Raw genomic sequence first — 14,296 nt, 5'->3', positions numbered from 1 at the left:
GATAAGCGGTTCCGATGTCGGATAATGCATCCATCGGACTGGATTATGCGGTGTCGAATAAGCTGTTCGACGGAAAACGGACCGTCGGATACCGATTTTAAATATGTATATATCTATATTAGTATGTTTTTCTGGATGACTGGCTTTTGGTGATTTCTTTTGGTGTATGATGTGTGTGATACATTTGCGTATAGTGCCCCTGACATACAGACGGGTAGAGTTCTATTGGGACATTTCAATGTTTGCCGGAGCTTGATGGTTCTCTCTTTTACCCTTTCCCTCACCCTTTTGCTTCCCCCTCTGCTGATTTTCTCCAGTCATTAATATTTTTGGGTGGAGTTCTTCCTCTTTATATATAGGGGTAATATAGATCTTCATCTTTTTTCTATGACTGCAACCATGTGTATATTATATATTACTCTAGTAGTATTCTGTGTAGTTGAACACAATAAGCTGAGATTGATTTGCATATAAAATGATACACAGCGCTTTATACATCATGGGATCTAATGTATTTGGCTATTATATATATATTATATACTCTAACACCTTTAGTGTTGTAGATGCTGATTTGCGGCTTGGGGACAGTATACACAGAAGTAATGTTCTGGATTATGTATCATGTACATTTATTACGTATAAACTCTCTTTAGCTCTTGATTAGAATCTGGGTACATACTGATGTTACTTTCTTGCTGGTGCTATGGACGGCGGCTGCTGCTGCGTATTCAATCCTTTCACAGTGTTTCCTTCTGTGGCAGGGACGGCATTACATAGCATCTCACTTTTAATGAGCCATCAATGATAGCCCCCAATTACGCCCTCTTTGTTGCTCAGCACAGACACATTAAAAGGTCTTCACCAGTCACACACAATTTCTTGTATTTTTAAAATAATTTCTAACTAACATTAACCCCGGAAGTACCAGATTGATTACAATACTCAATATCTCTCGCCATTTTTATTACACTGTACTTTGTTTGACGGTAAAATCAGCACGCTATTACTGCTACATACAATGGTGACACTGTAGCCTCCATTCAACTTTTTTTTCTTCAATTTCTGTCCCCCCACCCTTTCCTTTTTTATTTACATCGCCATTTCATGTGCAAAACATAATAAATAATAATAACTTGTATTTGATTAAATATGTTACAGCAAGCAAATGGTTAATCAGATAACGAAACATGCTTCTCCTCTGTGTGCAGTCACTGATGTGAAACAAGATGTGAGCTTTGGGTAAAACATTTCCCACATTCAGCGCAAACAAATGGTTTCTCTCCTGAGTGAATTCTTTGATGTCGAACAAGATTGGGTTTCCTGGTAAAACATTTCCCACATTCAGAGCAAACACATGGTTTCTCTCCTGAGTGACTTCTCTGATGTCGAACAAGATGTGCGTTGCAGGTAAAACATTTCCCACATTCAGAGCAAACACATGGTTTCTCTCCTGTGTGACTTCTCTGATGTCGAACAAGATTTGAGTTGCAAGTAAAACATTTCCCACATTCAGAGCAAAAAAATGACTTTTCTGCTGTGTGGATCTTCCTGTGCATATTAAGACTATTCTTACTACTAAAGCATTTCCCACATTCAGAGCAAACACACGGTTTCTCTCCTGAGTGAATTGCCTGATGTTGAACAAGATTTGAGTTGAAGGTAAAACATTTCCCACATTCAGAGCAAACAAAGGGTTTCTCTCCTGTGTGAATTATCTGATGTCTAACCAGAAGTGATTTAGAAGCAAAACATTTGTGACATTCAGAGCACTTGTGCTGTCTCGCTGTGGTGTGTTTTCGTTGGTGAATTGTATAATCTGTTTCACTATTAAAGTTTATATCACACTCACTGCTCTCATACTTCATTACTGACAATTTCTTGTGAATTTTCTGTGCATTAGCGTTTCCCTTGTCACACTCAATATGAGTAGCTGCATATTCTGTCCCTGTATGTTCTCTGAGAGTATAAATGTGGGAGGCTGAGAGATTTCCTTCATCACATGAAGTTGATTCCTGAGTCACAGATTTTCTTTGACTTTTGCTTGGTTTATTTTGCCTCAAGCAATTTTCTCCCTGATCCTGAGTAATAACAGTGTTAACTTCATTTACGCAATCTGGTGAGCAGAGAGGGGTGTGACATCCTGCAGGTGTATTTCTGCTCATGGATCCATCTGTTGGAAAGAAATTCACTGTGAGTAAAGATGTTCATTAATAGCTTAAAATAATGTAACATTTCTAGTTGAACATTTCAGTTAGTATGTAAGGATCCGTCGTAGGCTCCGCCCCCGCCAAGGTTCAGTTGCTTGATTGGTTCCAGATTCAATCCTGCCTGCAGGAGCTATCCGGCATCTGATTCGCTGATCTCCTGTTTAGGCTCAGCCCTTCCACCAGGAATACACCTTGTGTTTTAAATGCAAAACCAGGAACCTCTTTCCTGCCGGTGTGGCAATGAATCCATTAACATGCCCATATGTTATGGATGAATGAGCTGAGGGATTTTTCCTCTCCGTACTTCAAAGGGCACCATGCTAAGTTGGTGCCCTAGTGTCCAGAGAAGTCCGGAGTTGAAAAGCCTCATGATCCTAGGTGTTAGGGTGGCCGGGATATGGTCAAGTACCAGATACCGGTGTGAAGTATGGGCGCTTCACACTTGGTAGCCAAACCCCAGACTTACTGTCGCCAGGTAAGAGCTTGGGCCCGGTATGCTAAGTAGCTCAGGTGTGAGGTTAACGCATGCTCTTAGCAGGTCGGGAAGCAACTTCTGCCCGTTCTATGAACTCCTGGCAAGTCTGCGATAGGTGGGAAAAGTTGTTCCCACGAGAGGATTGGGTGTGTGTTAGGAATAGGACACTTAACCCTATAAGAATGCCTGCAGCCCCCTCCTAGTCAGATTCATCTATGCTTTAAATACACAGATTCCCAACAAGCTCTGAGAAACCCCAATCATTACCACATAATATATATATATGCATATAAGTGTCAAAAGGAGTGCTAATGGGCGTGGCTAAATGTATACAACAAAAAACAAACAAAGATGCCCAAAGCTACTTCCAATGTGACAAAAATACACAATGCAATACCTATATATCTCTTGAAAAAGGGTAATTTAGTTTAACCCGTTGGCCAAAGCGTCTTAAACCTGCTGCCACTTTGAAGGCATCACCGTAGCAGGTCCTAACACTGACCTGGGTTAAAATTCTTATTTACCTGTGTAGCCCTTTTTGTGAATCCCTGCACTAAAGGAACTACTGGTGTTGTGTATACCTGCGGCTTCAGGAGCTCTGAGCCTCCGCTGTTGGGGAGCCTGGGGTCATACCCTTACTTATCATGGTGCAGCGCCTCCACTTACCCAGGATCCTCATAGTAGAGGATCTACCCTGAGCAAGAAAACATAACAATGGTATTGTGCAACTGGCAACCTTTTACTATTGAGATTAACTAATAGAATCTTGCAGAGTATACATAACATGTGTAAGACCCTTATACTCTACAAATCACAACGTAACACACTGTGGCTCGGCCACACCTTGATAGGGATAATGTTCTGTACACAGGTGGCTCTGCCACTCTCCCAAGGAGTATGTCCTTTAACTATTATCTGTATAGAATAGTTTGATGGCACACTGGTGCCCCCAATTAGTTAGTGGAAGGCGGGATCAGCGCCGGGTGACCGGTGTAGGTGCACTTGTTGACTAACGATACCTTCCGGTCACTACGGTGACCACACCACTTCACAAAGGGTCAATAGTGTTGCTCCAGCCTTGCGCCGACATTCCGCTATGCTGTGCGGTCTGTTCTCCAGACCAAGGTGGCGTCCGCAACTCCGCAGATAAACCCGCACTAAAGGGATACGTCCCTAACTGCTACGGCCGTCCCTACAAAAAGCGGCACCCTATGATGACAGGGGTAATGCTCCTCGGGGCTGGGGGAATGTCTCTCACCTAAGCGGAAGAGTCACTGACCCTCCGCTCACGCACACGAGGTTCCGCCACCTCCCTCCTTCACCTCTCACTCGTGTGTCCCACCGCCCACACGCATCCTGTGTCTCTATCCAGATTCTCGCACCCTATTGGTCCTCAGCCTCAGCTGACTCTCCCACAGTTCAGAGTTCAGAGTGCAATCCCCAAAGTCCCTCCAGATTGGTTGCCTTTCGCGCGCTTCCCTCGCGCATGCGCAGCCTGACTAATCACACAGTGACCTTACTGGCAAAAGAACAGTATGGCGCTTCCTTTATTAGTGACAGCGCGGAACCCTCATATATATGTATACACATCCTTACACCTGTATAATTACAGAAAGAATAATCGCATTGGATCTGTCGTAACCTGGCAAAATGAACCTAACCTGCCAGGTTACGACAGATCCAATGCGATCATTCTTCCTGTAATTATACAGATGTACACTGTACACTGTACAATTACACTGTGTGTTTTTGTCACATTAGAAGTAGCTTTGGGCATCTTTGTTTGTTTTTTGTTGTATTGATCTAAGCTATATACACAAACGTCCAAGCTCTAGCGTCAGCGGTTCCGGAGTGTGAGGGGTTAACAACATCGTAACCAAGGATCGTGCCCCTCTTCCAGAATTCGTTTGAGCTAAGGATTCCCGAACAAATCCTGTAAGGACATTACGAAATCTTTCCTTTCGGCGGAGATATAGGGGTGGCAAGTTGTGCCCCTAGCCAAGGATTGTCGCACGGCTCACATCGCGCACCCACTTGCATGCGTGCAGGGGTGTCCAGAGACTTTGTTTCGTTCCGTGGACATTTTATTTAGTTTCCCCATCCCCGTAAGTGTTTATTGACGGTAATTGTGAAGTATTTTGTGTTTGTCTTAAAAGGAAATACATTACAATTTATTTTACCAGCCTTGTCCAGCTCAGTCCAGAATCCCGGTATTAATTTGTTGGTAAGAGCTGGTCTACCGTGACACGGACGTGACTTCGCGTCTCTAGGTTGGTGTTTTCTAATTCCCACCTCGGCCTTACGGTCTTGTCCGGTTTGTGGCGAGGATCCGTTACAGTATAAAATACACGTCTCTAACTGCAATCGGTATGTGACTGGAGAAGGCCAAAGCACCTAAGTGGTAAACTTACCTTTTATATAAGGTACCCATGTCTGGTACAGATGTAGAGGTTATGGCATCCATTAACGCAATGTGTTATTTCACAGTAGTGCTATTGAAAACACGTTATTTAACTCAGTATTTTATCTGTTAAAGGTGTGATAACGTCAGCTATAGCTGTATGTGGAATAACGCCAGGAGTACTCAGGAGACATTGAAAGACAGATTAGAGAAACCCAGACAGAGTTAGAGGGATCCTCAAAAATATCCAGTCTTGACATCCCAACTATAAACGCACCAGCTCGTGACAGAGAAGAACCCCTGCTTGTCCTGCTCTGTAACTTGTTTCTTGTTCCTGACACAAACCTCCCACGAGTTATTAAAATTGCCAAGAAGAAAACAAAGTGTAACCTGAGCTCCTGTTTGCTGGATCCCCCCTGGACTGATTCCCTATTACTACTTGACCTCTCTGTAGCATTTGACACCGTGGACCACCCTCTTCTTCACATTCTCCATACTCTTGGTATTCGTAACAAAGCTCTATCCTGGATCTCCTCTTATCTCTCCCATTGTACTTTCAGTGTCTCTTTTGCCAACACCTCCTCCTCCTCTATCGATCTTTCTGTGAGGGTACCCCAGGGCTCTGTCCTGGGACCTCTTCTCTTTTCTCTGTACACACTTTCTCTATGTGACCTGTTAGATCTCTACAGATCAGGTCCTTTTCTAGGGCAAGCAAAACACAACTTCTTCCGGGAGCACATGGAACGCAACGGATATGGGATGCTTTCAAATAGTATGGCAGACGACCTCGGAGCTGTAAGAAATCAGAGGAGACTATGGCTGAATTCTTACAACTGAGTTTTAATGGTTCACGAAGCAGGTTTTATACATAAGGCAGGGACAAAAATACAGTTGTCATCTGTTACAAATATGGGTACACATCCAAATTTACATGTATCCTTCACATAATGCCTTTTCTGTAGATCTTAAAACATTTAACTGCTGAGCAAGAGAATATACAATGGTGACTTATAAGGCAGTGCTGTCCTTCTTAACAGCATATGACAGATTCAACAACAGCTGCTTTCAAAGCTAATCACAATAGTCTCAGAAAGAAATAGCCATGCCAGCGTATACTGTTTAACCTTATCAATTCCAGAGCTGGCAGAAGACAGTTTTAACCTTACATGACCTAATCACATTTCTTGTGTTTAAATATCACCTCTATGCTGACGACACACAAATTTACTTTTCAACCCCTGACCTTACACCTGCTGTACAGACCAAAGTTTCTGAATGTCTCTCTGCGATATCATCCTGGATGGCCCTCCGCCGACTTAAACTTAACATGGCAAAAACAGAGCTCCTCATACTTCCACCCAAACCTGGCCCTATTACCTCCTACCACATTACTGTTGGAAGTACCATCATTCACCCAGTAGCCCAAGCACGCTGCCTGGGGGTCACACTCGACTCCTCTCTCACATCCTCCCCTCACATTCAAAACGTATCTAAAACCTGTCACGTTTTGCTCCGCAATATTACAAAGATACGCCTTTTCCTCTGCTACTCGACTGCTAAACCGTTTACTCAGGCCCTCATTCTCTCCCGTCTCAATTACTGTAACCTCCTGCTGTCCGGCCTACCTGCCTCTCACCTTTCTCCCCTGCAATCTATCCTTAACAGTGATGCCAGAATCACTCGACTCTTTCCTAAATCTGTCTCAGCGTCTCCCCTGCTAAAATCTCTATCCTGGCTTCCAATCAAATCCTGCATCTAGCACTCAATTCTCCTCCTCACTTTTAAAGCTTTACATTCTTCTGCCCCTTCTTGCATCTCAGCCATAATTTCTCGCTATGCACCATCCCAACTCTTGCGTTCTTCTCAAGGATGTCTTCTCTCTACCCCCTTTGTATCTAAAGCCCTCTCCTGCCTTAAACCTTTCTCACTGACTGCCCCACACCTCTGGAATGCCCTTCCCTTCAATACCCGACTAGCACCATCTCTATCCACCTTTAAAACCCACTTGCTTAAAGAAGCATATGAGTAGCATCGTGGCTAATACTATACACGATACATAAAGCTTGCCCCCCTGCAGACACAATTACCAGAACGCCCTCCTACTGTCTCTGTACGTTCTCCCTGCCAATTAGATTGTAAGTTCTTTGGAGCAGGAACTCCTCTTGTCTTCCCCAATGTTACTTTTATGTCTGAAGCACTTATTCCCATGATTTGTTATTTGTAGTTATTTGTTATTTATATGATTGTCACGTGTATTACTACTGTGAAGCGCTATGTACATTAATGGTGCTATATAAATAAAGACATATATACAATGAGAGAAACCTCCTCTTACCCAGTGAGCTGAGGTTCTGGTTATTCTCCATCACATCCTTGTAAGACCCCCTGTGTCCTTCTAAATACTCCCATTCCTCCATGGAGAAATATATAGCAACATCATCACACTTTATAGGCACCTGAAACACAGAGAACCCCCCACTCAGTATTCAGATATAATAACTGGTCCTGTAAGAATCTTTTACTTATGGAAAGCAAGGTGAGCAAGGGAGAGAGGAAAATACAGATACATGGAACAAAGTTTGTACAAGACCAGGCTGAATGAAGACATAAAGACGGTAAAATGTAACAGTGCCCAGCAGCCCTCACCTCTCCAGTCAGCAGGTGAATGATCTTGTTGGTGAGTTCCAGGATCTTCTCAGACATCAGCTTCTTGTCATTGCTTCTCTCATGTATCAGGGAGTTAGTTGGATGCTCCATGTCGGATCTCTGGGACCTGCAGAATCCTTCTGGCACACACGGCCTGCTGCTGTCTGTGACACGCTCACCATGCTTCTTCACAACTATACAATCCTACATATAGAGACAGTAATAAATATCACTGTGCAGAGTAAGAGACAATCGTGGATATGTGTCATATTCCTGCAGATTTGTTGCTTATCAGTGAGAGGGACAAATTTCGTGTCACCAGCTCTATACTCACGTAATCTATTCAGTGGCCTCCCCACCAATTCTGTCTATTGTATCACTGACTTTACTACACCACACTCACTGACCCAACTGTGCCAATATGAGCACAAAGATCATGGATTGTACAAACATTACACATAATATGTAATAAGTACAGGACTTGTGACATTCTGTGGCGATTACAGAATAATGTAACACAGGCACAATACATCCATACAAAAAAGTGAGAGTGCGCAGCTAATGCAAGGTGAAACACACACAATGATCTCAATGTGGAATAAACAATATTGTAGACCTTGTAGGTGTAAGTATCACTAATATTGCGTCTGCAGCCTTTCTTGGGGGGTGGCTCGACACCCCTAGAACTGGAGGAAAAACAAGAGAACAAGGCGCACAACGCACATAGTGAAGCACAATTATAAAAGTTAATTTTACTAAAGGATAATAAGTTCTGCGTACATCAGAATAAGAACAATCAAGCAATGCATCAGTGGGGTTACCACACAGAGGGACAGCTGGACACGTCACTCTTCACCCAATGCAGAGGAGGAAGCAGGGGACCAGCGGTCATCTATCCAGACAGGGAGGTCCTCATCGTCTGTAGATAGCACTCCCTCCGTCTCAGGGTGTTAAGATGGTAAGTCCACCATGTAAATTTCCGCAAACAAGTCCCACAACTGGGTACAGCAGCCTCCGTCAGAGCTACCAGTGCTGGATGCCAACAGCACGCCGCTACACCTCGTGGGGCGCCTGTCGATGACGTCACGGGCTTCTCCTCGACTGCAATGCACAGGGAAGCGTTCACTGCAGAGCACCTGACACAATAAATTCCACAATACATCCATGTGATAATCTATATAATACTATACATGTTATCTCTTCCTTCAATCTCTACACATGGATGTTTGAATGAGTGCGCATCCATTAGGACCTAAGAGGGATATCTCAGTCCCCTGCTACACAATTGGGTCTGCAAGGAGAGATACGAATGCACTTCTCAACCTTGACCAACTTCAACTTCGCTGAATTTGGCTGAATCTGAGCAGACAATATATCCCTATACACTTCAGAATTCATCCGGCTGCTTCTGTCTTCTGTCACATCGTCAGTAAACACTAGTGACCCAGTGCCATTGTAAGCCATGCATGCCCATGCCATCACACTGCCTCCACCGTGTTTTACAGATGATGTGGTATGCTTCAGATCATGAGCCGTTCCAAGCCTTCTCCATGCTTTTTTCTTCCCATCATTCTGGTACAGGTTGATCTTAGTTTCATCTGCCAAAGAATGCTGTTCCAGAACTGGGCTGGCTTTTTTAGATATTGTTTGGCAAAGTCTAATCTGGCCTTTCTATTCTTGAGGCTTATGAATGGTTTGCACCTTGTGGTGAACTCTCTGTATTTGCTCTCGTTAAGTCTTCTCTTTATGGTAGACTTGGATAATGATATGCCTACCTCCTGGAGAGTGTTCTTCACTTGGCTGGATGCTGTGAAGGGGTTTTTCTTTACCATGGAAAGGATCCTACGATCATCCACCATTGTTGTCTTCCATGGATGTCCAGGCTTTTTTGTGTTGCAGAGCTCACCAGTGCGTTCTTTTTTTCTCAGAATGTACCAAACTGTTGATTTGGCCACTCCTAATGTTCCTGCTATCTCTCTGATGGATTTTCTTTTTTTTTGCAGCCTAAGGATGCCCTGTTCTACTTGCATTGAGAGTTCCTTTGACCGCATGTTGTGGGTTCACAGCAACAGCTTCCAAATGCGAATGCCACACCTGGAATCAACTCCAGACCTTTTACCTGCTTAACTGATGATATAACAAAGGAATAGCCCACACCTGTCCATGAAACAGCTTTGAGTCAGTTGTCCAATTACTTTTGGTCCCTTGAAAAAGAGGGGGCTACATATTAAAGAGATGTAATTCCTAAACCCTTCCTCCAATTTGGATGTGAATACACTCGAATTAAAGCTGATAGACTGCACTTTAAGCCAATATTCATTATTTAACTGTAACTTGAATTTATTTTGGTACACAGCCAAAATAACAAAGCTTGTATCAGTGTCCAATTATTTCCAGATCTAACTGTATGTGGGTACCTCTGCTATACTTGGGCATCCCTGCTATACTTAGGACTCCGTGTATACCTGCAGATATATTTTAACCCCTTCATACCCATTTACCTTGTCTGGAAGATGCTGCAGCAGGGATCCTGGCGGTGAGTCATAAGAACGTTTCCAGGGTCCGAGGTTGGCGGAGTAATGCACTTATCTGTATCTGAAGATGTCACTCCATCTCCGGATACAACTTTTGGGATATCCCATAACTCCGGAACCCCGCGACATAGACACATTCTGCAAAGACTTTCTCTGCCAAACCCACCCCGAAACTTGCACCCTAGAAATCTCCCGATCCTAGCATCCCAGTAAAGGCAAAAATCACATAATTTTTTAATGTCGCAAAATCAGTATACAGTTGCATTAATACATTTTTTACTTCTGGGTCCCAGAGTTGACACTCTTAGACCCTAACACACGGGTCAGGGTTAACCAAGTGGGCTTGACCTTTATTATAAGCCTGGTTAACCCCCTTCACCGTCACTGGCAGGGAGGCCTGTTAGCAGTATGTTACAATAATCCAGATGGGAGAGGATAAGGGCATACATTTGAGTTTAGCAGTAGAAGATTGAAAGAAGAAAGTACAGATCTTGGCAACATTACAGAGGAAGAAGCAACAAATTTTAGTCATGCCATGAATGGAGAAGGAAAGGGGGGTGTCAAATGTATCTCCGATGCAACATGCTTTGGCGACAGGGTAGATGGTAGTACCATTTATGGTGATGGAAAAAGGGGCTATTAGGTTCAGGTTGTGGAGAAAATACGAGGTTCTCAGTTTTAAACATTACATTTTAGGTGGTGGAGCAACATCCACGAGAAGATAATGTGTAGGAGGCAATCTGAGACTTGGAACTGGATTGAAGGTGTGAGGGAAGGGGTGGTTAGATATATCTGCATAGAGATGATACCCAAAGACGAAGACATGTTACCAACAGAGACAGGTCCCATTTGTAGTGAAAGAGATAAGAGAGGTGTCATTTTGACAGTCACCAGCAGCTCTCACCTCTCCGGTCAGCAGGTAGATAATCTCCAGGGTGTGATCCAAGATCATCTCAGTCATCTGCTTTTTGTCCTTGTTCATGATCAGTGAGTTAGTCAGATGCTCCAAGAATGGGCTCTGGTCCGTGTGGAAGTGTGGAAGTGTCTCACCCCGTGGTGACCTCTGCAGTTACTGGAATATATTGTACTTGTATTTCACAGCATTATCATCCTACACATGGGGAGAGAGAGCGATGTATATAACACCCTGCAGTGACAGAAATGGATACAATGGAAAAAGTGTCCCTCCTGTCTGTGTCACCCTGCAGTGGGAGGGACAGATGTGAGGGTCTGTGGGTCCTGTCTGTGTCACCCTGCAGTGGGAGGGACAGATGTGAGGGACTGTGGGACCTGTCTGTGTCACCCTGCAGTGGGAGGGATTGTGTCTCCTGTCTGTGTCACCCTGCAGTGGGAGGGACAGATGTGAGGGACTGTGGGTCCTGTCTGTGTCACCCTGCAGTGGGAGGGACAGATGTGAGGGACTATGAAGCCTGTCACGTGAGACCAGGACAATTATACCAGGATAGCAAGGACCAGACAGAACAACGTTTATTTAGACTGGAGTCCACAGGCACAAAACAATATAAGATTTAAGGCACAAATTCCCCAAAACCTGGATTACGGGGGGGGGGGGGAGTAAATCCTTGCTTGCTATGTGCTGAGCACCGCTTCAATAGGCTTACTCAGGTCAGCTTCCACTCTCCGCGGGTCTTTGGACCCCCAAGACAGGAAGGATGCTATTTTGAGAATAAAATGTTACTCTCGTCTATTTGACCAAGCCTCGTTCTGGGTGAATGTAGAAAAAACACTGACTAGCAAGATAATCTCTGGTACTGACATCAGCTGCGCTTTGCATAGATTCCCCATCTCCGTAGGAACGCGTGCAAGAAGGGTGCCGCCATATCAGTGTGCGGATGCTACGTGCTGGCCAATCACTGAGCGAGGGCTGTGGGCGGTGATCATGCTTCTAGGACAGCCCACAGGGGTGGTGTAACAGGGACTTATCCCGTTTGGATAAAGCTGCCTCAGAGCTCTGAATCCAGCATGGAGCTGGTTAATTGCAGCCACTCAATTAGCCAGTCTCCACCTGGACTAATCAGAGCTCTGTGAAAAAGCCTCATGTGAGACACAGGGGGGATTTTCCTCAGCACACAATCACATGAGGAAAGGGTCTTGAATACTCAGGAGGACTGTGTATTGACGGCAAGACAGAAGGGGACCAGACCTCTTTTCCTGGACACAGAGGACCCAGGAACCTGCCAGAGGCTGGACCCTCATGCACACCTGGACACCACTGACCTGAAGGGCCACCTGCTTTAAGGAACCGCTGAGACTTTGGGGTGGTAGGCTGGAAAGGGGCTGATCCTCCCAGTCTTGTAAGAGAGGGACTGGGGAAGTAAGTTAGCCCTTACAAAGTGTTTGTTTTTTTCTATATTTTTGTTTGCTGCGCTGTTTAAAAGGGACAGGCTCAATAAAGCCATATGTTAATTTCACCCTAAACGGTCTCCATTTGCATACCTCTGCACACAGCTCTTACAGGTGGGTTTATGTGGAGTGGGAAAATCAAACCTAGCAATAGGAATCGTGCTGACGTGGCTAATACCCAGTAACAGTTCACAGGGCCGGCCCGAGACCTCCCACACAGATAGGCGCCTCTGAGCCTGGGATGAAAAAAGGCGTGTGTGTATGTGTTTAAGTGTAATATATATATATATATATATATATATATATATATATATATATGTGTATGTGTATATATATATATTTTTTTTTTTTCCTGGACACAGAGGACCCAGGAACCTGCCAGAGGCCGAACCCTCATGCACACCTGGACACCACTGACCTGAAGGGCCACCTGCTTTAAGGTACCGCTGAGACTGGTAGGCTGGAAAGGGGCTGATCCTCCCAGTCTTGTAAGAGAGGGACTGGGGAAGTAACTTAGCCCTTACAAAGTGATAATAATAAACTAATACATACTACGCACTCAACCTATTTCAATTGTGGTGATTATTCAAACTAATTGACCAATAAACAAACCGTAGTGATAATAGAGTGATATTAAATAAATATACAATCAACATGTATAGATATAAACCCCCACGTGTAATGTAATAAATAATAGGGGCTGCCTGCCTTAGGACAAGGAAACAACAAGTCTATCCATGGAGCCTTGTATCAAAACATGAAATTTATGAGGACACTCCTTGGCGCACTACCAGGTATAAGGAATCCTAGGTAAACGGAACAATACAATCCTGAATCCCAGAGGTGGAAACAGTCCGTTTGCCGCACAGATGGACTTTCTGGGGCGTCTTGGAGGTAGATCAAATTCTAAAACCAAACAGACAGAAAAGACCATTGCGCAGTAATCTCTTGAAAAGGAGATCTCATACACTTAGCAGCTAACTACTTACATATATGCAAGTAGTATAGGACCCCGAGAGGTATCTTTGTCTTGAGCTTCAGTGTATGGGACTGGATAGCAATTGGTCTCAGATTCTTCTGTACTTCTGCCTTCTCCACAGCTTTACAAGTTCTCAGTCACGGTGCCCATAAAATGCAATAATAAAACACACAACAGACTCGGAGCCCAGGTCCACCTCTGCTGACGTCACTACTGAGCCACCGCTCGCCTCCTCAGCCCGCTGGTCCAACCTAGTGACGTCAGTAGATACCGTGTTGATTCCAGAAGTCAGGAGACAGCGCACAATTCTCAAGCAAATAAAGTGTATATTGATAATAGGGCACAAATTTCCAACGTTTCGGTCCCCCAAAACGGGACCTTCCTCAGGGTTGTGCAGTGGGGAAAGAATAAAACATACAATTATATACCCCTAAAAACCAGTGTGAACAATCAAACAATTAGTCAAATTAGCCCCAAAGTAATTAAAGCAGGTAAATGCCCGGCAACCCTGTGTCTCAGACGATCTCTATGGTGCAATGCTGCTGCCGCCATTGTTGAGAGTTCAGTCAGACATAATGAATTAGTCTGTTACACCTGCGTGTCGTTATTAATCCCTTCGCGTGGCCGCTGTGGTTGCTTGGCAACCTGTGTAAGCGTCCTGCTGGAGGATCCTGATAACCTCATGTTGCG

General features: G+C 44.3%; 1 protein-coding gene across 1 annotated transcript in view; it reads right to left on the bottom strand.

The window, feature by feature from the left end:
• Window positions 1-942: 942 nt before the first annotated feature.
• Window positions 943-14,296, bottom strand: part of LOC142466226 (uncharacterized) — a 202,681-nt gene continuing 189,327 nt past the window's right edge. The window contains 4 exon segments of the mRNA XM_075571171.1: window positions 943-2,170; window positions 7,419-7,539; window positions 7,730-7,933; window positions 11,168-11,330. Coding sequence (XP_075427286.1) covers window positions 1,170-2,170; window positions 7,419-7,539; window positions 7,730-7,933; window positions 11,168-11,330 — 1,489 coding nt within the window. The 3' untranslated portion in view covers window positions 943-1,169.

This window comes from Ascaphus truei, chromosome 1, assembly GCF_040206685.1.
Source record: "Ascaphus truei isolate aAscTru1 chromosome 1, aAscTru1.hap1, whole genome shotgun sequence".
NCBI lineage: Eukaryota > Metazoa > Chordata > Amphibia > Anura > Ascaphidae > Ascaphus > Ascaphus truei.
The sequence above is the reverse complement of the archived record's forward strand: the minus strand, read 5'-3'. Positions and strand labels throughout refer to the sequence as shown.